General features: G+C 39.6%; 1 protein-coding gene across 7 annotated transcripts in view; it reads left to right on the top strand.

Annotated features, from left to right (window-relative positions):
* DOCK10 (dedicator of cytokinesis 10) overlaps nt 1-26,437 on the top strand; it is a 2,344,342-nt gene that overhangs the window by 484,608 nt on the left and 1,833,297 nt on the right. Inside the window, exon 1 of one of the 7 annotated variants that reach the window (XM_044070266.1) lies at nt 12,338-12,531. The exons of the other annotated variants lie outside the window; for them this stretch is intronic. Within the exon in view, the coding sequence (XP_043926201.1) occupies nt 12,424-12,531 (108 nt within the window). The 5' untranslated portion in view covers nt 12,338-12,423. Of the gene's footprint in view, nt 1-12,337; nt 12,532-26,437 lie in introns of those variants that run through there. 7 annotated transcript variants of the gene reach the window in all.

Raw genomic sequence — 26,437 nt, 5'->3', positions numbered from 1 at the left:
GATAAAGTCTATGCTGTGCCTTCTTGGACATTTAGGAAACCTATCACTCTCCCCATGCCAAAGCTGGGTTTGGATATCTGGGATACCCAAAGTCAAGGATGCATCTGAACTTCTTCCCCTGGAACTCAAATGGCTTGTTCAGCTACAACAGATGATAACAGCAATTATTTTCAAGGAAAAGAAAAGGTTAAATAATGACATGATCATCGAATTCATTATTACAGCTGTAAATGATGTAAGGCTCTCTGGTCAGATCCTGATATTAATCCCTGCTGATTCGTCATTGTGTGCCTTGGAAAAGTTTCATGTCAGTAAAGGTTATTTACACTGGATTAAAAGAAAAAATGATCGGTACCTGTAAAGAGGACCAAAGCTAGAGCTGTAGCTGATTCACCTAGTGCCCAATGTGGGTCTCTGCACTAGTGCCCCCCCCCCCCAACCCTAGGTTTTGGAGCAAAAAAAAATGTCAATTCTCTGACCTGGCAGTCTTCACCTGTCTTCAAGGTCCTAGAGCCAGTTCTGATGCTGTACACCCCTCAGCTTGAGGAGCAAAAAAAGGGCTTCTGTTTTTAAACTGTGACAAACTGCTTGCTGCAAGTTACACCACACACAAAGCATTAAAGCACACACACTGCTTCAGTCCTAACTGTAAGAACATTATTAATCAATTGCTGACCAATTTACTTATCACTCCCCTTCAACTATTTAAATTTATTGGCCATCCTACTGTATTCCACTGTACCAGAATACAAAAGTGACCACCCCCTTTCAATTTATCTTGCTGTTTTAAAAATAGTGACTCTCCACTAAAACTTAACATTTTAGACAGGTAAAACTTAAGTTACCTACTTTCAAATCTAATTCCTGTAGTGCACACTGCAGTGTTTAGGATAAACCATTTTTTTCATCTTACCTTTAAGCATCTATTGCAAGACCACCAGTTATTGGAGAGCCCACATTCTGCCTCTCAGTAGTCATCTTGGGATTAGTGCATCTGTTTTTTCCTGGTGAGAGAAGGAGTGCAGTTACATTATTCCCTGGAGACTGCTGAGCACCAGAAAGCTTAATAACTGCTTTATAAGTGACAGCTTGGAATCTGTGCTTATATTCTGATCCTGGTAAGAGTAGGAGCAGAGTGCATTGATTCCTGACTCTTTCTGGTTGGAGTCCCTGTGACTAGCACTTGCTCTAAAACCTGCTAGAAAGCACCAAGAAACCTTAAACTGATACAAGCATTCAACTCTCCTTATTAAGAAGGATAAATTAATCATAGCCACTAAACAGCCTATAACTGCAAAGTACCTTTCCAAGGTAAGGGAAAACAGCTCTTGAACTTTACAAAAAAAAAAAAAAAAAGCACCTAACCAGGCATGGCAGCTTCCGGTGATTTCTCCTCTCCATCTAGTGAATCTGGGCATACCGGGGCAATGCAGCAATTGTCTCATGTACACAGACAACCCTCTCCTCCTACCACCCAACACTACAGTCTGCAAGAGATGCACTTACATAGCCAAACTGGAAGCAAAGCTCTCTCCAGCCAAGATTATGCTAGACAATCAAGAGGAGAAGGTTAACACCTGCACTACACCTCAAGCAACACATAACCCTTCAAAACCCTCACTACCAACACCCACACATAGCAGCATTAAACCCACATATGCGGAGGCCCTTAACATTAATCTGCCCAAGCAACAAGGACCTCTGAAGCTGAAATGCAAACAAACACCAATCACAACCAAAGTATCACATAGCTCACAACACCAGTGTGCCACCCAACAACAGCCCCTAAGGCAAGACAATGTACTCAACACTTTAATCATAGGTGAGTCTATAGTCAGATACACTAATGTCCCACTCACCAGGCTGAACAAGGAGAAAATTACAGTCAGCTGCCTGTCGGGTGCCAGGATCTGCCACATAATGCATGCACTCAAGTCACTCCATAGCAGGTACAAATACGACATTGTCGTTGTCAATGTTGGAGTGAATGACTTGAGACGTACCTCCCTGGACTACAAGAAAAGGGACATGGAAGAGCTTTTGGATCATGTGGCCTAGGCAGGTGTGACCCTAGCCCTGAGTAGCATCCTGCCTACACTCAGAATGATACCACAGTATAAGGACAAAATGATTGACTTCAACAATTGGCTAAGCTTCTGCTGTCATTCAAAGGTGATCCAGTATCTGTCTGCCTGGGACGACATGATCGACAAACCATGATGCTTTGCCAGAGATGGTCTGCACCTGTCACACCTGAGATTCAGGTTACTGGCTAAGACTCTTGCCACCCCTATAGTGCCTTTTTTAGGCAAGGCTCAAAGGACAAAACCACCACCATAACAGGTACAAGTATGCAAAATCTGAAGGTAATGCTACTCAATGCTAGAAGTCTAAACCTCAAAATGCACTCTCTTGAGGCACTCCTAAAAATGGAGAACATCGATGTCTGCGCAGTAACTGAGACCTGGTTCAAGGCTCCAGAGAGCACCCCTGTAATACCAGGCTACAACTCTTAGCACACTTTTCGGCCACCAAACCAGGACCAAAACACTAAAGGTGGAGGAGTGTCCATATTCACCAAGGATATTCACACCTCCAGGCTAGTTGCCCAACACAATGCATCTGAAATTCTCCAGGTGCAACTAACACTACGTAAGACTGCAATCCAAATTGTAGCTTGCTACAGATCCCTCACCATGCCCCAAGATTCTCACTACACCTTTCTAAACATACTGGAAAATATTAAGATACAACCAAACACCCTAATACTGAGTGATTTCAACTACCCTGCCATTAACTGAGAAAACTACTCATGTCCAAACACCTTTGCCCAATGGTTCTTGGAATTCATAAATTCCAACTCCCTGGATCAACTAATCCATAGTCCCACCAGGGGCTCCAATATCCTGGATCTGGTCATTACCAACATGGGAAATCGATGCTCCACACCAGTGGTCACCCCCTCGTTGGTTAGGTCTGACCATAAGCTAATCAGCTTTGACATCCACATCCCACCTCCACTCCCAGTAAGTAAACATCCATAAAAAACTTCTCCAAGGCCAACTTCATGCTACTCAAGTCAGAAGTGACAAACTTCATGACACCCATGCAGATGGGAACTGAAAGTTCGACTGCCGAATTGTACACTAAATCACTGTACGAGCACATCCACTCTTGCATGAATCATGCCATCCCAAATAGAACCAAGATGCTGTCCCCCAAAAAAAGGAAGCCAATTTGGTGATCCCCTGTCATAAACAAACTATACAACAGAAAGAAGAAACTGTTGCAGAAAAGAGGAAAATCCCAGGATGCAAAAAACTCCCTTACCAGCCTCAGTAAGAAGCTGAGATCCTTCATAAAATCCTCCAAAGCTAGTTAAGAAAATACAATTGCCAAAGATTCCAAAGACAACTACAAGGTATTTTATAGCTATGTCAAGAATCTAAATGGCAAAGCTCAGATCTGCTCTGAGCTACAACAGAATGGCATTAAATATACTGATCCCAAGGACATTGCCAATATCCTGGCAGATCGATTCGGTGCCAACCTCACCCCCTAAAGGGCCCATCTCAATACAGAAAGATTGCCAAATTCTGGTAATCACGGCCACACAGGTAAAAAAACACACTCTCCAAAGCTAAGAATACAGCATCTGTGGGACCAGACAACATTCCGGGCTGTGTACTACATGAACTACAAAATGAACTGGCACCTCACCTAAGTGCCATGTTTAATCATAGCCTCACCTCAGGCTTTGTGCCCACTGAGTGTCGCACAGCTACAGTTATCCCACTCCACAAGGGAGGATCCAGCTTGGATCCTGGGAACTACCATCCCATCAGTCTGACGAGCCTGATCTGCAAGGCCATGCAACGTATTATCATGGAACTTATAAACAAAGACATTGGCAACCTTCAAACACTGTAGCCCACCCAGTTTTGGTTCATGAAGGGCCGATCGTATCTCCTGAACCTGATTCACTTCTTCGAATCAGTCTCCAGAGCCATGGACGAGGGGAAGGCAGTCCACACAGCCTAAATGGACCTCGCCAAGGCCTTCTACACCATCTCCCACTCCGGAATCATAGATAAACTTAATAAGCTGGGCATAAATCCCTACATTACTCGATGGGTTGCCAACTGGCTTACTGACAAAACCTACTGTAAAAGTAGCTAACTCCAAATCCAGCTCCAGACAAGTGACAAGTGGAGTACCTCAGGGTTCAGTCCTGGGACCGCTCTTGTTGGGCATCTACTTCTCTGAAGTACAGGCTAACACTGAGGGACTCTGGCTAACAAAGTTTGCAGATGACTGCAAACTTGGAGCCATTATGGAATCCCCAAATGATGTGGATATTCTACAAAATGGCCTTACAGAAACAGATGCTTGGTGCCAGAGCCATGGGCTCAAGCTCAGTGCCAAGAAGTGTATAGTTATCCCCTTTGGGAAAAACCATGTACCCATGAATTACCACATAGGTGGCAGTATATTAAACATTGAAAGTGTGATAAGAGACTTAGGAACACAGGTGGACAGTGGTCTCACCTTCGATAACCACATCGCCACAACAGTCAGGAAATCCTTCTGTGGCATACCTCTTCACTAAGGGCTTTTCATCCAGAAAAAAGGAGGTCATTATCCCACTGTACTCATCCCTCATTAGACCCATCATAGAGTACAATGCCCCATTTGGGATGCACCTCACAAGACATCTGCAACAACTGGAAAGGCTGCAGAAACACTTCACTAAAAGAATCACAGGCCTAAAGCAGATTCCCTCTGCTGACCAACTAAAAAACTCCAGCTATACTTTGTCCCATATCATCTAGTCAGAGGCGATCTCTGCTTAACATACAAGGCCATGTCAAACCCAGAGCTGCTGGACATGCTACACTTAAAGAAACCCCAATCCATCAAAGCTACACGCTCCAGGGACCTAAACCTTCTCATCATAATGAACAAAACATGCTGGTGGGATAGTTTCCTGACCCAGAGACTCACCATACTCTGGAATAGACTGCCCATACATGTCAAGCAGAGCGCCTCCTTGGCCCTCTTCAAAAGGAACCTTGATGACTGGATGGGAGATAGGAAATTTACCCTGGGGATCACGTCAGTCACCCTGCTAGACAGGGGTCCAGGAAAGTAAATACTGTGGGAAGAAATAGCCATGGCTAGGCTTGTATAGGCCCTAGTGCCGATAGTCTATGAACGTATGTTGATCACGCCCCCTGTGCCTTGTGTCCATCACCACACCATAACTGCACTTCTGGCTAAAGCTATCATCTAACAAGCTAATTAGCAGTCCTATACAAAATTTTGACAGACAGACCAATCGTTACCACATGCAAAATGAAAGTGTTCCACGTACACATTACTACTCATTTCAATCCCTTCATAATTACCTGTGACCTGAATAATTGCTCATTTAAGAAATTTAGTGCTCAGCCTCATCCATCCTTCTGCCCACCCCCTAACCCCAGTAAATTAATGCTAGTATTCTGTTTAGTTGCTAAAAGAAGTACCAGGGTTTTCATTAGTCCACCACAAACCCTTGCCCACTTTCAATAATTTATACACTATACAAACATGCTGTCTGAATCCAGTGCAATAATATAGGAAAGATTCCAGTATGTACAGTAATTTCATTTGAGTGGTGAGTGTAACAGGGAACTCAAATGGAAACAACATCTAAGGTCCAGAAGTACTCTTACCACTCCAGAGGGGCAGTAAATAAAGGAATCAAACTTTCAGATGCTGAACCGGAACTGCTCAAAAGTTTTACCTCTACTTTGAAGTGAAATAGGTGCATCCACATTAAGATGTGGGGTAGAATGGTGTAAAGTGCTGATGTCCTTCTATTCATATGCTGCTGTATTCATAACACAAGCTTTAGCTTTAAAAGTAGTTAAGATAAAGTTCTTTTCTTGGTTTTCCAAACTTTATTTTCTCCTACCTACCTACCAGTCTCACACGCTGGTAGTTTGCATACTCATGACACACTTAAATCTCCTCTTTCACCATAATACTTCATTGCAGTCGGATTACCTGTTCCTGTATAACTTTCAGGCTTACAGATAGTTTTTTTTTTTTTTTTTTTTTTTTTTTTTTTATTGGCCACAGCAGCTGTACCACCTTTTCAGCATGATCTGTTCAACCTTGCATGCTCGGGCTCACTCTGCTCTCCTACCCTATCCCTTATTCTCACCCCCACTTCACCTAAACTTATATCATCTTATTCCCACCCTCTACAACAAAACAACAAACCAAATTCACTGAGACATCCAAACAACCTAACTCCTCTACTTACAAACTCACAGCAAATGCTCACCTAACTCATGCCTCCCAGTCTGCTCCAAGAAACTCCAACAAAACTAGCATATAACGTCCACCCAGATAATTCCCTGTTCCTATAACTTATGTATAATGTGCTATTCCTACAGTCTACTTTCACAATTACATTAAGCATACTCTCCATTGCCACATCCTACCATACTTCCCTCCACCATCACTCTATTTCCCCAATTCTATACGCCTAGTCAACAAGCAAATACTCGTCAACTACAACATTATGCACAGTATCTACCCGTTAGGATCACAGGCCCTCTTCAGTTACAGCTACATCAAAGAGAGCTACCAGACCCATATATCAGTATAAGACCTAGAGGTAAATACAAAAAATGGTACAATTTCTATCATCAAACTTCCATTCTCCTACTCTGGGGAAACATCCATTCAAACCCTGGACTATCCCTTCAAACCAGCAAAACACCATCTAACCCATCATCTCTCACCATTACCAAAACACAACCCATTAATCCTAACTACAACCTACTATTAATGTACACAAACCTCGGAAACATCTACAGCAAAATTCCAGCTCTCCGTGCATGCATTGCAACACACAACCCAGACATTCTTATCATCACTGAAACTTGGCCAAAACCAAACACTAAAGATGAAAAAATCCTTGCTCCAGGATACAATATAATAAGTAATGATAGAGTACACAAAAAAGCTGGAGGGGTTGCAATACTTTGAAAAACACATTTAACATCACCAAATACCCACTGAGTCACTCCGCATATCCCAAAACAGAAATATTTATTACCTCCTACATATGAAGAAGCACAAAACTATTACTTGGGGATGTGAATATACGCTTACTTACTTGTAAATGCTGACTCCCCTACCTTGTCTGTTGACCTATTCAGTTTCACTCCAGTAATCACCTCGCCCACTAGAATCTACAAGCACAGCAACAGGCACTCCTTACTAGATTGGACCTTACCACCTCACCCTCAAACATAAACATCTTTGGCTGTCTCCCAGACCACTTTAGTGACCATCTCCCCAGATTTATCACAAGATAAACTAAACACACAAACATACAGTGTTAAAACAAGTATATAGATTCTGTCTTTTAACAGACACCTTTACAAATTGCTTCTCTCTCAATACAACTGGAATACTTAAAAAAAAACTACCACAGGAATACATTCCTTAACATACTAAATGAGTTAGTTCTCATAAAAACAAAAAGAACCAAAAGCTACCCTGCTCCATGGCTCAACAAAGAAACTAAACAGCTCATGCTAAATAGAGACAAAATCTGGAAGCCATGGAATAAAGACAGGATATAACAAAAGTGGCATATTTTTAGACAACTTAGAAATTAATGCAAACAGCATGTCAAACTAGACACAATTGCATTCTTTCACTCACTTCAAGGCAAACATCAACACAATCCCAAGCAATTCTGGACAACCATAAAAATCCTCCTAAACCCCGGTCAAATTACCACTTCATCTCCTACTGAAAACAGTGAGCTAGACCCCATTCATAGCCCTCGATTTAACATGTACATCAATCTGTCCTCTCTCTGCTATAATCTAATCCACACTCCCATCTCTCTGTCCCATCAATACTCACAATACTCCTCTCTTTTCATTCCACCAAATATCTACCTCAACTATCAAGAATTACCATCAAAAACTGAAAATTACTGCTCCAGCTGCTGACACACTCCCACCTGAATACCTTACATACCCCATCCCAATACTCTTAAATAGATTTACCACATTAAACAGGAAAAAATCACATACTATACCACTTCACAAAGGTAGCTAGATCAGCCACAGACCTCTCCAACTACCACACCATTGCAATTCTCTCCCCTCTATTCAAAATCTTAGAAAGATGCATACACACCCAGCTCCTAACACAGCTCATAAAGAACAAACTACTTTCCTTAATACAGTATGGTTTTCAACCTCATCACAGCATAACAGCAGCTCTGCTTAGTTTTTCAGAAACCATAAATACCAACAGAAACAATGGTAACCTCATATCCTTCCTGTTCCTGGATCTGTCAAAAACATTTGATACAGTATCCCACCAACTCCTAATCAATGAACTGTCTTCCCTATCGCTATCTCATCCAGCTCATACTCAGTTCTGTAGCTCTGTATTCAACAGACAATAGGCCATAAAATGGAAACAGGGCCTATACCCCTTCCTCTCTGTATCTATTGGTATCCCATAAGGGTCAATTCTAGGCCCAGTATTTTTCAATATTTTTTACAAACAACCTGCATTAAGCTAGCAAACCTGCCACCTTAGTACAATATGCAGATAATGCCACCATCATCTGCTCAGCCTCAACACTTCCACTACTTCAACAAATGGCTCAAGGCTCCTTCACTTCCAGAAAATTATGGTTAAAGGCTCATCAGCTAGTCTTAAACACCAAAAAAAGAAAATAATGCTTTTCATTACCAAATTTCATTCAACAACCAGTACATCCTTTAATATTACCTGAACAAACAACACCACAGTAGAAACTGTAAGAAATACCAAACTATTAGGAGGCATAGTAGACAATAACCTAAACTTTCACCTGTATATCACCCAGACCATCAAGAAAACTCACCAAAACTGTAACACCTTTACCAAAACAAACCCCGACTCACAGACATCACAAAACTCTTTAGCATCATCTTACCTTCTCCCTCCCTTCTCTATGCATCACCCATATTACCCAACATTCAAGCCACCTCACTAAATAAATTAGAGGCGTGCCTTAACAAAATAGCCACATTTGCAGCTAGTGCATCCTACTGTACACACCACTGCTTAACAATAAAGAAGGTCAATAGAACTACCTAGTCACCTTACATTTACTCAGCTTCAAATTGCCCTCAAAATAATACAAAACCGGAAATCCCATAATACAGCTGGAGACTTACTATATTCATCATGTGTCACCAGACAGTGGAACTCCCTTCCTAGCCCACTAATACAGGACAACTGTACATTTAGCTTTAAGCACAACCTAAAACAGCACCTGCACTCCTCCTGGCTCTGTTCTTGTTCACACACTGACTAACTTTCTCTCTCTCTCAGATCTATCACTAACCCCTAACTCACCAGCTCTCCTACCTTATCCTGCAAATAATGTAAGTAAATCTTATCTACATTTATAACTATGTACAGCTTATGTAAATCCAACCTGTTTATTATTATATAATGTTCCCACAGATATCAAATTATGTTAACCTCTGTCTTGATTGGATTACCCATTGCATGATTCTAAAACCCCATTTCCATTGTTAAGAAACTGAAATTCTTTTTTCTCTGTAAATGTTTTATAATTTTTGTAACTGTAATGGAGCTTTCCTCCCTTGGCCTCCACTAAAAATGGGCCTGAGAGCCCAGTCAGACCATCCTGGTGAACAAAAAGCAATACAGAAATAAATAATGTCATTCCACTCATACCTTTCTGTCACCTTCCAGTTTTATGACTCTCCTTTCCATAATTTCATGAGTCACTTCAACAGAATGCAACACTTACTACACATCTGTGCGGACAATCAGTACTTTATGTCCCAATGTTGTAATCCCGTAACAGTGTCATGTTAAGTTTTGGTTGAGCGAATTCAATAAGTTAAGTGACTTCACTGATATGCTTCTCTCTCTGTCTTACATTTCTGTCACTAGCGATGTGCATCTCCTTTCCCATCTGACCAAAGATTTTGTTTGCTACATCAAGCTGACATACACTCCTCATCACTTCACCTTTTCCTGTACTTTTATCAAAGTCTTCATCTTCTTCCTCAAGCTCTAGTCAGTGTTTCCAACTTCATGCTCGTCCTTCCATTTTGCCACTGTCCTCAGTCCTCTGGTCCAGTGTCTATCAGTTTCCTATCCTTGTTATCTCTGCTCTTACTCCTTTTTGTCTGATCACTTATACTTGTTCTGTCTGGACAGTTCCTTTCAATCACTCAGTTCATTCCAAAATGTGAAGCCATGTTCATGAGAATAGGCTTTAGCAAAACCCAGGCCCGCTTAGAGGACTCAAACAGCTACCTCCTGAATTTCCAGATAGCTACAAGTGAACCTATGAAGGCTGCACAGGAAAACACTATTTGCTCCTTAAGCATTAATCTGTCTTTGCAAAAAACACTTCCCCTTTAATGCACACTGTTAGATTAATCTTGTACAATCTTAATCATTTTACCATGCTTCGCATCTCTTCCATTTATCTTCTAAAACTAGTTCCTCTGTGCTGTAAGCATTCAAGCAGTACAGAACATGTCTTGACCTACTGGTATCTCTACTTTCATTTCCCTGTCTGCCTGTCTGTCTGTTCCACATGCTCATCATATTTTTGAAATTTGTATGGGAATGATTACTTTTGACACAAAAGATCTTTTGCCTCATGCATCATTGCTAAACATGCTTAGCATCTGCACATTTGTCCATATTGTTCTTTTCCCATTAGCATTTGTTTTAAATTCCATTCTGTCCTTCACTCATTGATCACTCATTGCTACTTCTTTATTGTGCAGCTCTGGCAGTTTTTACCTAATTTGTAAGGCAGCCATTTCTTTCTTCTGATAACTGCATCATTATTATTCTATCTTTACTGAAAAAGAAACTGAGCAAAGATGAATATAAACATTAAACAGGGGCAACAGGCAAAATTTGTAAATTACTTATGGATTTAGTCCAAAGGAAAATTAATATGGGATAATAACTGAAAACCGCTAGCCTGAAATGAAAGGTGAGGTAAGCATGTATTATCATATTCACTTACATTTTTCCTTTTGTTAACAATATCACGCATATACTCCTAAAGGCTCATTTGCAGGGGTGACTCGGAGAAAATCTAAGCTTTACATCAAACCTTACAACAGCAGTAGTCAGTTAGCTAGACATTATGTATTTGTGCAGTGGAAATAAAAACTTCAGAGCACAGGGTAGCCAGGGTAAGAACCGAACTCCAGGCTGCAGGGCAGAGACACAGAGGCATGACAAATGTACTACCATACTGCTCTGTGCAGCATTAGGCAATTAAAATAAAGCATTATTTAAGGGCTGCAGCATGCTAATACTGAATGGATGCATTAAATGAGCAAGGTAACTGAGATGAGGGTGGCAGGGAGGTGCTAAATTTGATGGAGAAAATAAAAAGCATAATGACTAATTCTATGGAGGGTGCAGCATGGATAAACATTTTACTACAATAAAAGGATAGAAGAAATAAGAGAAAAAAAGTCAATTACAGTTTACATGCCTTCCAGTTTATGTTGGCAAAGTATCTTACTAATAGTTATCAGGGCCAAGAACAGATCAACAGTAAAGTGCTACTTCAATACTGACTAAAGGAAGATGTGAAGACGCGAGAGAGATCCCTAACAATAATTTTATTGGGACTGCATTAATCTGAATATGACATGCACTTCTCTGTAACAGTTCACTACTCAGTAGAAGATATCATCCATACAAAGCAGAGCTGGAAAGCAGCAGTATTTATTATCATTTCAACACAGGAAATGAACTGAACTAAAAAAAATGTTGACCACTTTGGGCAGTTACCTTCTTTTCAGAACTGAGGAACTGTGCTTTTCCTTGTGGCCTTTATTCTTTCTGATTCTAAACACTAAGCAATGTCTAAAGAAAGCAAGAAAAGTGGCTAAGTTGCAACAGCATCTGTTTCAATAAACCATGTACTAATGAAGGCACGTGTATGAATGAAGTCATATTTCCTATTTATGTTTATATCTAAATTATACAAAAATCATGAAAATGTGTAAGATTAACACAAATGTTCCCAAAATGTTAAATGTATGACTCATAAAATCAGTAGCAATTTAGAAGACCAGTTTCAGCTGCTGTGAAAAAGGTAAAACCAATACGATGTGTTGGTTACAGGAAGCAATGACCACACACATTGGTTTCTTTTCCTCTTTAAGTATTCACTGATGACATATGTCTCACATATAGACACATGTACTTCCTCCCTGGGCTGCTGAACAGAATGTTTCATTCAGTGCTTAAACTGTTGGATTTAAAACATTAGGGTTTTACGGATATTGTCATCTCTCTTTGCTGGTATTTTTCTATCCTTCTAATATAATGAGTATAAAAGGAAAAGTTTTTAGAAGAGAGGCCAGTATTGAATTTCGAAGGAAAAAACGAACTTTGAGGAGAGTTGACCGAGGCGAGATTCACAGGCTAAGTACAGTATGTATTTTTTACAGTGTTATTTTGGTATCTGATTTGGCTAGAATTAAAAAAAATACAAACTGCCACACAGCTACACACACAAAGACCACTCACGTACAAGCACGGACATACATGTTACTGGAGGGTATAATCTGAGTATGCATGTAATTATGTAAAACTGAATACGATTATTGTAATCTGTTTGCCTTTCATGAATTAACAGATATTACTTGTGTGTGTGATTGTGTAATGGGAAGCGTCAGTAACATAAATGTTTTGTTACACAAAACCATCTCTATGTACAGAGGAAATAAATACCCGAAAACAGGAAATATAACTTGTAGTCAGAGCTTGCAGTGACATGTTGCTATAACAACTTAATTGAGAATGTATTAATTCTAACTCCATTAAAAAAAGTTGCGTTATGACTAAGGCTGTTACTGACATTTTTCTGAAGTGAAGAAATTCATAAGTTTCCCCTCGTTTATAAACATTCTTAGAATATCATATACCTAGCATGAAGTATGTTTGAAACATCATCTTCCCTATAAAAAATGAAGTTGTTTTGAAAACTGATGAGGTACTGATAACATGGGTGAGGAATCTATTAATGCTATGATTTCTGAATATTTTGATGCAGGCGGAATGTGAGCATTCTCTGGATTATTTGATATAGGCCTCAAATCACTGCTTGAACAGTATAGTTTCGTAAGGGAGCAGGGATCGAGCTTGCTTAGAGTGCATTTTCCATGACAGCCCTGCAACTTCTGTTGTATTCAGTCACTTTTATAAAATGTTTATTGAACAGCTAAGTAAAACCATATTACATAAATTAAATAATGAATGTGCATTCCCACTGTAAATCTTTACTGTTCTATAGCATATGTAATTAAGAACTGTAACACATAAAGCTACTGCAGTCATATATCTTCTAAAGAAGTCCAGAAGTTACAAAAAATTAGGAAGTGTGTTAAATAATGCATTACCAGCATTTCTGAACCAGGTTCCAGTAAGTTAATGGATACTAGATATGGAGAAACAGCAGTCAATGAGACATACATTTTGCTTGCTTTGTAAGATCCTTAAGATCCTAGGCTGCATATCTCACTCTGCAGCCTTATGACAAGAAAAAGATGGAGCATATTTATAGTGACACTGAGCATTGGAGGAGGTTACATTCCACTTATTGTGTTGGAAGAGGAAACCAATATCACCTTATTCACTGATACAGTCTTTTTATATTTATCATAGTCACTTTCATTGAAAAATTATGCCTGTGCATATTTTTGGCCTTACACTTAAGCTTGTGCTTATATCTTCAAATGTAGTACACTGACCATATTTTATCACTGAACCAACGTGGTTCTCAAGCATTTACGTCCATAACATTATTTTCTTATATCTACATTAAAATAAAATCATTCCCTTTAATACACATGAGCAACATCACTTCATTGTCAGTTTACTGGTGACAGATTATTGGTGGATTAATTTGTTGACTGGGTAAGTTTATTAATTCTGCATTTTTAGTTTAATCATTTTTGACCACCTGGGACTAACAAGATGATTTATAGCTGCAGTAATATGCCTCTGTAGTGCAGGAGGTCCCAGTATAGCTGCAGTAATATGCCCCTGTAGTGCAGGAGGTCCCAGTATAGCTGCAGTAATATGCCCCTGTAGTGCAGGAGGTCCCAGTATAGCTGCAGTAATATGCCCCTGTAGTGCAGGAGGTCCCAGTATAGCTGCAGTTATATGCCCCTGTAGTGCAGGAGGTCCCAGTATAGCTGCAGTAATATGCCCCCTGCAGTACAGGAGGTCCCAGTGGCACTACTGTAATGAAAAGATGATAATGTTTTCCTTATATGAGCCAGTACTAGATGAAACACACATCTGAAGCCAATGGACATACATTCTCCTTCACACTTGATTATTCCCCAACCTCAAATCTGTGAACTAACTTTCTGCCTCTCATTCAAAAATTCCCTTGACTGACCCCTCTAACTTTCATTTATACAGTCTACAGTTATCCACTTAATCTAGTTCAGACCCATTGGGAAGCCAGACCCTATCCTATTAGTCAATGCATGCAGGACTGAGAAACTAATACTGACTAGGGTGCCAGCCTGTCACAGGCTGCACACACATCTATGGGCAGTTTGAAGGATCCACCATTCAGCTTCAACATGTGTTTGGTATATCAGAAAGGAAAAGGTCATAGCAAAAAACAATGTAGGCAGAGAGAGAACATGTAGAATCCTCATAGAAATCATTCCAGAAAAGCACACAAAACTGGGGAAGCAAGATTTGTGAGGCAATAGTGTTAATGTCTTTCCCAATATTTCACACGCTTCTGACTTGCTTGTCAAGCTAAATGGATAACCAGTGCAGCACAAATGGAGATCTTACCCATAAACCATCAAGATAACTAAACAGTCATTTATATAGGGGTGGGGGATATCAAGACCAAAGAATAACATACATTTATGGATTAAAAGTTTTATGTGGACAACAGATAGTTTTCATTACCTTCCACAGGTCTAAGTTCCTTTCTCCTATCTGAAAAGTCAGCAGTATCTGGGAAAAAATATTGAGTCTAAGAAAATTCATGGCACAAGTCATGTCAGCCAATAGTCCTGACAATATTTCAACAGTTAGGGTTGAATTTTCTGTAAAGCAAATGTGCCTTCTGTATCTGATGCCACAAGCCATGTGTGCTGTAACTTAGATGGGTTTATTTATTAGTAAGGCATTCCAAATGTTTTTGTCCAAATTAGCTGTTTTAACATTGGTCAGAAAAGCAGTTTTATATGTAGTTCCTTCTGATGAATAAGTGAGTTTGTAGATTTTTGTCATTATGTAAATGCAGTGACGTATAACACAGTATGACAAACAAGTCGATATTTATGTCTAAAGTAAATATATCTGAAGCACATGTGCACGCACACATACACACACGTACATTCATTAACATATGCACACACACACACACACACACACACACACACACACACACACACACACACACACACACACATTTAGACTTGTCAGGTTTCCGAATTTAGAAACAAATTTGTAATTTACAGGGGGACAAGTGTGCAGTTTGGTAGGTTGATGCTTTTGACTTCAAAGGATGGTACAATTTTGCCTTTTTCTAACACTGCCACCTATCGAACTGGTGGTGGTATTGCAGATTGCAAACAGAAGTTATACTGTGCTTATTATTTATTCGGAAGAATATCACAGTGTCTACTGATATATATAATATGAATTTACTGTCTCAATTGGGCATCCATCATGGGGAAACAATGCAGCAAAACTAGACTCGCAAATGGAAATACGTTCCCCCCACCATCAGGCTTGCTGTTCTGTACTCAAGCTACATTTTCTAGGTGGTGTAAGAGATTATCTATATAGAAACACAAGCAGGGTAAGAGAGACAAGCTCCTTGCACAAGTGAGTAGTGGAAATAACAGCACTGAGATGGGTAACAGGCAGATTAAGTGACTAGAAAGTGAACAACAAATTGTTGTACCCAACTGAGATCTCATTTTATCATAAGAAAATGCCCTAATAAATTTGTTGATTGCTAAACAGAAATTGCATGGAAATTATGTTAAATGAAGTAATAAGTAGGGTTTCTCATCTCAAGTGTGAGACCCATAAATTTAGTCCTGAATGCCCCTGAAAAAACTGTTAGAAAGAGAAAAACAATGGGGTTCAATAATGCCAACACAGGCATAACTCACACCTTCTTCCTCCTAATTTTAGTTTTCCTGCTGATATTTTTGCATCTTCAAATTTTGACAGGGATTCATAAAAGTTACCACAAAGTGTAGACTACATGTACACTCAGTGTAATCTTTCTGAGTGACTAGAAAGCACAAAAAAATTGAGAAGAATGTTCTTGAACATATATTGTGTACACAGTGTAAGCTTTATTGAATCTGGCCCAATGAGTTTCAAAGCTCAGTTATTCCAGTGAAGAGTTTTTGCAGGTGGGCTTTCCCTTTCCTCCCTGTGCTTCCCAGACATGGGGATTACACCTTCTCACACATGTGCTACTTTCTGTCTCTTAGACTGCAGTACCTCAGAGAAGAGGGAAGTATTCTAGGGTATCACAACCTTGAACTTGTATAGATTTCTCCAGTTCCATCTTTGTAGTTGCAATTGAAGCATTTCAGCATGCACCCAAGAAGCAGACATCCAAAGTTTTAAGAGCAATAGTATATACTTTACCAAGTAAAACAAGGTATTGATTAGTTAATAAATATTATCTACTCACTGATTAAGCATACAACTGTTTTGCACAAGTCCTATAAAATGTAACTGACATAAGTAAACTTGGTTTACAGAGACAGTCTGTTTATTTGTTTCTGTTTCTTATGCAGAACTCTTTCATAATTGCATCAGTGCTCTTAATGCACTGGAAAAAAGTATATTTCCACTCTTCATGATGATAATATTGGCCTTGTTCCTTTTTGTACCATTGCAAAACATGGGTGAAAACTGCAGTAACTCTTACCTTGCCATACACAATTGTGGAATCCTCAAAACATTGTACTGAAGACCAAACTCTGATCATTAGTAAGGTTCCAGTCCCTTCACTTTCTCAGTCTGAATTTTGGGATCAACTTTAAGGACTGCAGATGTAATATAATGTGAAGCTGATTTAATTATTTATGTTAGAGGACTGTATTACCAATTGGGAAGGCCATTACATTGAATACAAAAGATTGTTTGTTAGCTTCCTCCAAGGACACATTTACTTTCTCTTTCAGAATGAAATCATTATTGTACATTTGTTTCATGTGATGATATGAAGGACATGGGGTAAATGTTTTGCTTTCTTGTGTCTGGATGCGCATGCCAGCAAAATTCAGCTTCTTTATAACCTAGAAAATATGCTAAACTCAACAGCGTAGCAAGTTCTAACAATTTTTTCATTACAGACTGCCAGTGAGGGATCAGTGACAGATCATTTCATTTGTATTTTTTATTTGTGTTTTTTATTTATATTCTGGTTACTGGGGCAGAGCACTGAAACATTGTGAGCAATTGCAGGTTCAGCATGGGTCACATTCAAAATAGTATCAACAACAATATAACAAATACAACCAACAGTGGAACACAAAGGTAATACAAACTGTACACAAAAGTAAGACAGTATGTACATGTTTTACATCATGTTGAGGTGTACATTTTATAAGCGGAAAAGTGGAATCAGAAGTGTATGAAACTGAAAAGCAGGATTAGCCTTGGAAATTGAATGGGTTCACAGTTGTTGACTTTAGAGGACAGAGCAAGGCATAAATAATGATAAGACAAAAAGTTTAAGGACACAGAGGGACTGAGAAATGTAAATGTTATGATGCTGACAGCAAGGTGAAAGAGAAGGTATGCAAATATTTAGAGGGAGCAGACAAACAGTGGTAATTGATGTTAGTGATGTAAATGGGGTGACATGCAAATAAATTAACGTAGTGTATAGTAGTATTTATTAAGTGATATGTCCTGCATTTGCGACATTTGCATTCTGTTATTCTGTTTCTCAGATACTGTTTGAGATAGGGGCTAAACGTAGTGTAGTTAGTATGGTCGGTCAGATGGTGAGGAAGGGACTGCCACAGTTTTGGAGGAAGTACAGAAAAGTCGAGTCAGATCTAGCTAGTTCAGTAGATGGCTTGTAGAAAGTACGGCTTACTGTATCCTGACTTCTGATGTTAAATGTTAGTGATAAGTTTTATTGCAAAGTGGAGAAAGGGCATCGTGGGGGAGTAGTTTGAAGAGATGAATTATATGTAGCTCAAGAGGAAGGCTAGTAGGCCTGTTGCAAATTTAAATGTTAGTGAAAATCCTTATTAGAAATATAATGTTACACATGTAATGCAATGGTAAGCTAAAATAATATTGAGAGGTTTCCAGAGCTTTTGTATTCAAACATACTTTAGCTTTTCATAACTTTTGGTCATATATCATTTGTAAACATTGATTTGATGGATTTTTACCATTTAATTCAAAGTAGTTCTTAACACTTCTTATGGGCAGAAGCCTAGAGAATATAAAAACAGAGAAAACAAGTCTGAATAGCTGTGGTTAGTGAACACTGTTTCTCTTTGCTACTTTGAGTTTATGGTTTCCTGCCATTGCATTATAGACATAGTTAAACAGAAACTATGGCAGTAAATGAATGGCGCACAATGTAATGGAGAAAAAATGTTTGCTTTTCTGATTCACGCGACAAGCACTCATGGAATCCTACATGCATCATGTAATTTTTAATTTTGCTGTAAGAGTTACAACAGAAGTGTGAATTGTGTTGACTAAGTTTTCTCATTTCATAGGATTTATTCATGGTGTTGTGACCTTCAGTCTTAGTTCCTGTATGTTCAGTCACATACTTTATCTGCTGTGTAGCTAAAACTAGCACCATAGTCTGCCAGAATAGCATATCAGAAGAGAGCAGTGGAAATTCTAACATTAGTCAATATATAGGTAGGCTCTGGATGACAGACATATTTAACTGTTTTCTGTATTTGAAAAAAATGAAATGGGTTATGCATGAACAATGTTAACAGTGATATAAAAGTGCAAATCAGGAACTCACAGTGGCAGCACTGCATGTTTGTCTAAGTTTTGAAATGAATGTGCTTTCATTATTTTAATGACTTCATTTGTTAACCTGTTAAACTCAATGGATCTCTCTTTTGTCACAACTCAGGAGCACTGTCTGTTTATGACACTTATTAGAGTCACAGTTTGCAAATGCAGACAGAGTAAATCATTTTAAAAAGAAAGAAGAGCTGAATCTAAAGCCGGATTCAAAATAAAGGGGAAATAGGCCTGTGTTAGAGGTAACAGAGGACAGAAAGGGCTAAGTAAACATGTAACAAGAGAGTCGTTTGAGCTGCATGCTGTAGAAATGAATTGATGAGTACTGTGATACTCTATTTTTTCATCTTATCTTTAGATATCTGTCTGTTTATGTTAATGTTTACTCTGCTGACATTTTTATTATTAACCTTTTTAATTAGGTAAATTACCTGTGCACAAGTGCCTGTTTTAAGTGATGACCAAGGGGCACTGTCTGATTAAGTGATTCGATCAGTCATAGAGTAGGCAGAAGATAGAATCAAACCCAGGGATACTGGGTGAAGCTTGTTAGGCAGCTCCTACAGACTTACTTGTGCTGCCAAAGCATATTTTGAAATGAGCAGCAACAAATGTTTTCACTTGCTTCCCATATCACACAGCTTTATAGATCACTTGACAATGTTGCCTGTTGTTTTTGTTTTTGAATGTGATCTACCTAAAACAGTCATTGAGTACAGTTATCCTTTGATGTGACATGGAAGCACTGGCTGTCCATTTTAAATAGACATTACTGTATGTGTTAAGGGTACAGCGGTGCAGTGGTAGGAGATGCTGCTTCACAACCCCGATTGTGTACTTTGTTTCTTAATGGGGTTGCTTTCAGTGCTGAGTCCATATATACACATTGTGTCTGTGTGGCATTTTGCTTGAGCTTCTGGTTTCTTCATACATTTCAAAAGATGTACCATAGATGAACTGGCAATCCCCCAAGTTACCTCTACATTTGTGTTGTGCAGTTTGACACCCACTCAGGATTAGATTCTCTGCCTTCTGCCCATTAAGTGCCAGTGTATGTTCCAGTTTCCCTAGGACCCTGAGTTAGATTAAGTAGGCATTCAGAAAATGAATAAGTGAGTGAATTAATGGAATACAGTATGTGACATTGTGACCCATGCATGCAAAGATTTCTGAACTGGAACTTGTAGTTTGTTGACATAAGCTGTAATTAACCAACTTACAGTACTTAAGTGTATTAACAGTACATGCAGTCAAGGTAAACCAAGTCCAGAAGATTTCTCTGCATCATTAAAAAAGAGATTTGAGTACAAGGTGAATGTCATGACAGAATAAGAAGCGAGGACTGTGTGCATGGAATTCCTTCAGCAGCAACGCTTCATCCTTTTCATCTATTGAAAAAAAAGTGGAATTCATGAAAACTTATTATTGTTAACGCCATTGCCAGGAAGTGAACAACGGAGTAAACCACTAATACCACAAAAGTTACATATGCTAGTGTGAACTGAGAAGCACCAACAGTATAGCATTTACACATTTTACTTTACATAAGAGCCTGGACTGATGTGAAGCAGTTGTGTGTTTATTTCTAGATTTGTTTAGAAAACAAAGGTACATAATAACAGATGTACACTAATGCATCCATTCTGAGTATTGTTTTGGGGGATATTTCACCAGCTCTGTCCTGGCATCTGTCTGTCTCTTCTTATTATAATTGTGTAATGCATGAGATAAAACAAGGCAAACTAAAAGAGCTGGCAAGAATTTTATTGGGGTAATTTGTTTAGTTACTTACTAATTGGGCTAATTCAAGAGTTCATTTTCAACAATAATCCAGGTATGTGGCAATGATAATGTCCATTATGAGCCATGAGCCGCTTGTGTTCAAGTGGTAATCATACATTTAAATGAATCAAGGGTAACATGAAATCTTTGCATGAATGTTTCCAAGTTACGCCAAGACTGGGAAACCTTAGAATAGATTATGGTAAGTACAGGGATGCAGGGGATTGAAGCCCTGCTGCATGGGAGATGTAGGGGCTTGCCTCCCACATTATCCTGGTCTTAATTATCATATTTATTTTAGACTTTTGAGGAAATCATCTGTCACTTACTTTATGTGATTAAATATACCATATCATGGCAATTCGATGACAAAACAGCTTGTGCTGGCACAAGTTCATGTCTGTCTGTATCCACTATGCAATGCAAGCTATCCCTTGGACACAGGAAGGAAGTCCATGCTGATTTATACACACTGAGATGTCTTAGCTTTGAGTTTCATCTTCAGCACTAGAGAAGCTGGACAGGGAAAGATGGAGAGAGTATTTACCTCTACTGTACCTATCCCAGAGAGAAGGAACATGGTTAATTCCTTCCAAATGAGCACACGTTCTGGGCTTGGAATAGCAGCCAGAACCTTATGGTTACTGTACAACAGGTAAGGGATGGTATGCCTACCATACAAAAATCCCAGCAGCTGCAAGTATAGACACCAGTTCAAGTCTGCACCACCACCACCTTTCTTGCTTGGTTTATGAAATATGACACCTCTGCTCCTAGGTAATATTAAACATTTTTAGCACTATGGCCAGGATTCAGAAACAGGCCTGTCTTTAAGTTGTAGGGCTGTGGCAAAATGAGCTTTTAGAGAGGTCGTGGAAACAAATGATTTAGAGGCAAATTAACCATAAGGAGGAAAGATCTCATTATTAGCTAATTTGCATGTCTGCAAATCACCAAATGATTTCTTCAAGTGCTAACACTCCCGGTTCTGCTGCCTTTGCAGTAATAACCATTGACAGTGAACACATTGTTTTAGCACTGGCACCGCCCATTCACACCCCCCAACACACACACACACAGATGCACCACAATGTCTCCTACCTGTTTTGAGTATAGAGGGCATTCCAATTTACTTTGTGCTGCAAAAGCTGAGTTCATTTCACTTATTGAGTGGATTAGGGTAATATTAAAGAGTGTCCTGGAGTCTGGTGATCCTTCATGCATCATTCATGCTGCATAACACATTGTCCTATTAAGTTGTATGCAGTATATGCTTGTTAGTCAAGGGAAGTTTAGGTTTAACTGCCACATACCCCCACATGCATACACAGAAACAAATTTACACAGCCATGCACACACTGTACATTGAACACCCCTTACCTGATCGCACTTATGAACACACACTCCCATTCACTCTCTGTCTCACAGACACATGCACACACACATGCACACACACACGTGCACACATACACACACACACGCACACACACACACACACACACACACACACACACACACACACTCACCAGACACCACTCATACCTTTTCATGCATCCACTCATGCAGCCACATACATGCATACACATTCACCTCTTCTCAGAAATTACCCATCTTCTATGCTCTAATTCGATGTCACCCATCAAAAGTAATGGGTGAATGTGAGCCTTTGGTTGAGTTAATTAATTACCTTGGCTGGTGGTAAGAATTTATGCAGCTGAGCAGACTTAATTATGCTGCTCCCCATGGAATGCCTCATTAGCATTTGCAGTATGCCAGAAAGACACACCACTGTGGTGCTTCACCTCTTTGAGGGAAGCACTGCAATAGACTATCTAAGAATTTGAAACAGCTACGCCAGCGGTAAAAAGGGCTTACCCATGGTGGTAACTTTTCTGAATCCCAGCCTATCAGTGTTTCTATGCAAGAACTGCACTTAGAAGCATATCTAGGGTGAATGAAGAGGGCTGACAGCCAGAGTGCAAAGTGTTTATGGGCACAATCGGCAGATTCTGATTGTCTTCAATGCATTATCAGCATTGAATGCTGGTATTGCATTTGCAGTCAGACCTGAAGAACTGTAACAGTTTTTGTGTGGCATTTACCACAGCATCTGCTTGCTACAGTTTAAAGCAAGTGAACAGTTTTATTTTATTTATCTTCTGCTCAACTTAGCATTGAATGGGTGCCTCTCCTTCAGTTGCCTCAGTAATGTACATTGTTATATGGACCCTGTTTGGCATGTATAGTATGCAAAAATACATCCAACTTGTAAGCACTATGTGCAGTCAGAGTAGTTATCTTAAAGTCAGTATAAGCCTTAGAACAGTCTGTCTTGTTAGATTGGGGTATGGCTGCAACAACACTGGATATATAGGACAAACAAAGAGGGCTCTGAAACTTAGAATAATGCAACATTTGGGGGACATCCATAATAAGAACAGGAAGAGTCCTGTGGGTGAGCATTTTAATTCTGTACATGCCGGTAATGCTAGATCTTTTTTCTTGAGTATTTTAGCACAACCTATTTTGTATGAGGGGGGGGCTATTAATAAAATGTTGAATGAATTAGAGAGTAAATTGATTTTGAATTTTGGAACGCTTCATCCTAAGTGTCTCAATCTTGAGGTTAACTTAAGTGAATTTAAAGTGTTTATTAAGGGGTTTATTAAGATATTAATTTTGTAAATTTTATTTATTTCAGTAGGTTATTGTGTTTTGATAAAATGAATTATTTTGTATGTGATTGATAAATATTTATTGTATATTTAGTGCATGGGGCACTTTAAGAAGGTTAATTGAGATATAATTATGGAGGGGTTCACCTGTTATAAATTGTGAGCTTGTGAATGTTTCTGCATCCTTTGAAGGTGAAAGGCCGAGGTACCAGATCTACTGGTTGCACAAGCTCTTTTGAACTGCTGGTCTCTGTGGCAATTTGGTTTTTTTTTTTTTTTTTTTGAAGGGGGGTGGGTTTGGATGATCATGCCTTAGTGATGTGTTTAATATTTCTTTTATTGACTGAAGGAGTGCTCAGGTGAGTAATTAATTAATCGAATACTTGGAGAATGTTTCAGCCTAGAAGGAAATTATAAGCACTGTAGCTGCATTTATAGGAATATCATGTACAAGGTACAAAAAAAAGCTTCAGAACTGAGAACAGAATTTCATACGAGGGATATACTTTTCAGGAGTTCTTCTTTCATTTTTTGAACCATGTAGAGACAAATAGGGAGATGGATGCTGCAGTTTAGTAAATTGGAGAATCTGCAGGTCTACAACAGTTAATTTTAAGGTTTAATTATTTTCAATGAAAAAAAAACAAGCAAAAAAAAACAGAAACAGGTAAATTACTTGGCATAAGAGTTCATGGTGTCTTATTTAAACCTGGTTATGAGTTTATTTTGCTTCTGTAGCTTTAGTAATATGAGAACCAGATATGCAAACAGGAGTGAAAGCACTATGGGTTATTTCACTATAGCATAGAATAAGGTGACTACAATATTATAAGAAATGAACTTTTGTTATGTGAAAATGGAAATTGGAGATTGGATCTAGTATCTCTGTGCCTGAGGTGACATGGTCAACAGACCATGATGCTTTGCCAGAGATGGCCTGCACCTTTCGCCCCTGGGATTCCGGATACTGGCTAAGGCTCTTGCCACCCCTTTAGTGCCTTTTTTAGTCAAGGTTCTAATGGCAAATTCACCACCATAACAGGAACAGGCAAGCAAAAACTGAGGGTAATGCTACTCAATGCTAGAAGTCTAAATCTCAAAATGCACTCACTCGAGGCACTCCTTAAAATGGAGAACATCGATATCTGTGTAATGACTGAGACCTGGTTCAAGGCTCTAGAGAGCACACCTGCATTACCAGGCTATAACTCATACCACATGTTTCGGCCATCTAACCTGGACCAGAACACCAAAGGCAGAGGTGTGTCCATATTCATTAAGGATATCCAGACCTCCAGGCTAGTTGCGCAGCATAATGCATCCAAGGTTATCCAAGTGCAACTAACTCTGGGCAAAACTGCAATCCAAATTGTAGCTTGCTACAGATCCCCAACCATGCCGCAGGATTCCCACGCTTCTTTTCTTGTTATACTGGAAAACATGATTGGAAAACGGTTACAAGTGGCATCCCCCAGGACTCAGTCCTGGGACCCCTCCTGTTCGGTATATACTTCTCAGAGGTACAGGCAAGCACAGGAGGACTATGGCTGACCAAGTTCGCAGATGACTGCAAACTGGGGACCATAACTCTCCGGCTGATACAGACATCCTCCAGAAGGTTCTCACTGAGACGGATACCTGGTGTCAAAATCATGACCTCAAGCTAAATGCCAAAAAGTGGATAGTCATCCCCTTTGGAAAAAGCAAAGTACCCCCAAACTATGAAATAAGAGCTCTGGGGACCCAAGTAGATAGTAATCTCTCCTTTGATAATCATATTGCCAAGGTGGTTAAGAAATCCTTCTATGTGGCCCACCTAATCACAAAAGGGTTCACATCTAGAATAAAAGAGGTTATTGTGCCCCTCTACTCATCACTCATCAGACCCATCATAGAGTACAATGCCCCATTTGGGATGCACCTTACAAGACACCTGCAACAGCTGGAAAGACCACAGAAGTACCTCACCAAGAGGATTACTGACCTCAAACAGATGCCCTATGCAGCCCAACTGAAGAAACCTCACTGCACTCGGTTGCATACCACCTACTCAGAGGTGATCTCTGCTTGACATACAAGGTCATGTCCAACCCAGAATTGATGGACATGCTCCACCTAAAAAAATACAAATCCCCAAGAGCCACATGCTCTAGGGATCTAAACCTCACATAACGATAAATAGGACTTGCTGGAGGGATAGAGTCCTGTGCCAGAGACTCCCCATGTTTTGGAACAGGATTCCACTCTACGTTAGGCAGAGCCCCTCACTAACACTCTTCAAGAGAAACATTGACGAGTGGATGGGAAACAGAAAATTTACCCCAGGGATCATTGCAGTGGCTCTGTTGGACCGAGGCACAGTGAACTAATGGCTCTGCTGGACAGAGGCACAGGGAACTAATCTAAGGGGGCAGTGAAAGCCAACACATTCTGGCTAAGCTTACATATGCCCTCGGGCAGATAGCCTAGTACTTACTTATGAACCTATGAACCTATATTAGGGTTCAACCAAACACCCAAATAATGGGTGATTTCAACTACCCCAACATTAACTGGGAAAACTACTCATGTACCAACACCTTCGCTCAACGCTTTCTGGAGTTCATAAATTCCAATGCCCTGGATCAACTTATCCACACCCCCAGCAGGGGCAACAATATCCTAGACGTAGTCATTACCAACATGTGTGACCAGTGTTGCACACCTGAAATCAACTCCTCGTTGCCAGATCCGACCATAAGCTAATCACCCTAGATATCTGAGTCCCGCCCTCACCCACCATTAAGGAAACTATGGTAAAAAATATTTCTCCAACGCCAACTTCATGCTTCTTAAGACAGAAGTGGCGAACTTCATGA

This window comes from Protopterus annectens, chromosome 4.part1, assembly GCF_019279795.1.
Source record: "Protopterus annectens isolate FY-2018-M chromosome 4.part1, PAN1.0, whole genome shotgun sequence".
NCBI classification, from domain to species: Eukaryota; Metazoa; Chordata; order Ceratodontiformes; family Protopteridae; genus Protopterus; species Protopterus annectens.
The sequence above is the reverse complement of the archived record's forward strand: the minus strand, read 5'-3'. Positions and strand labels throughout refer to the sequence as shown.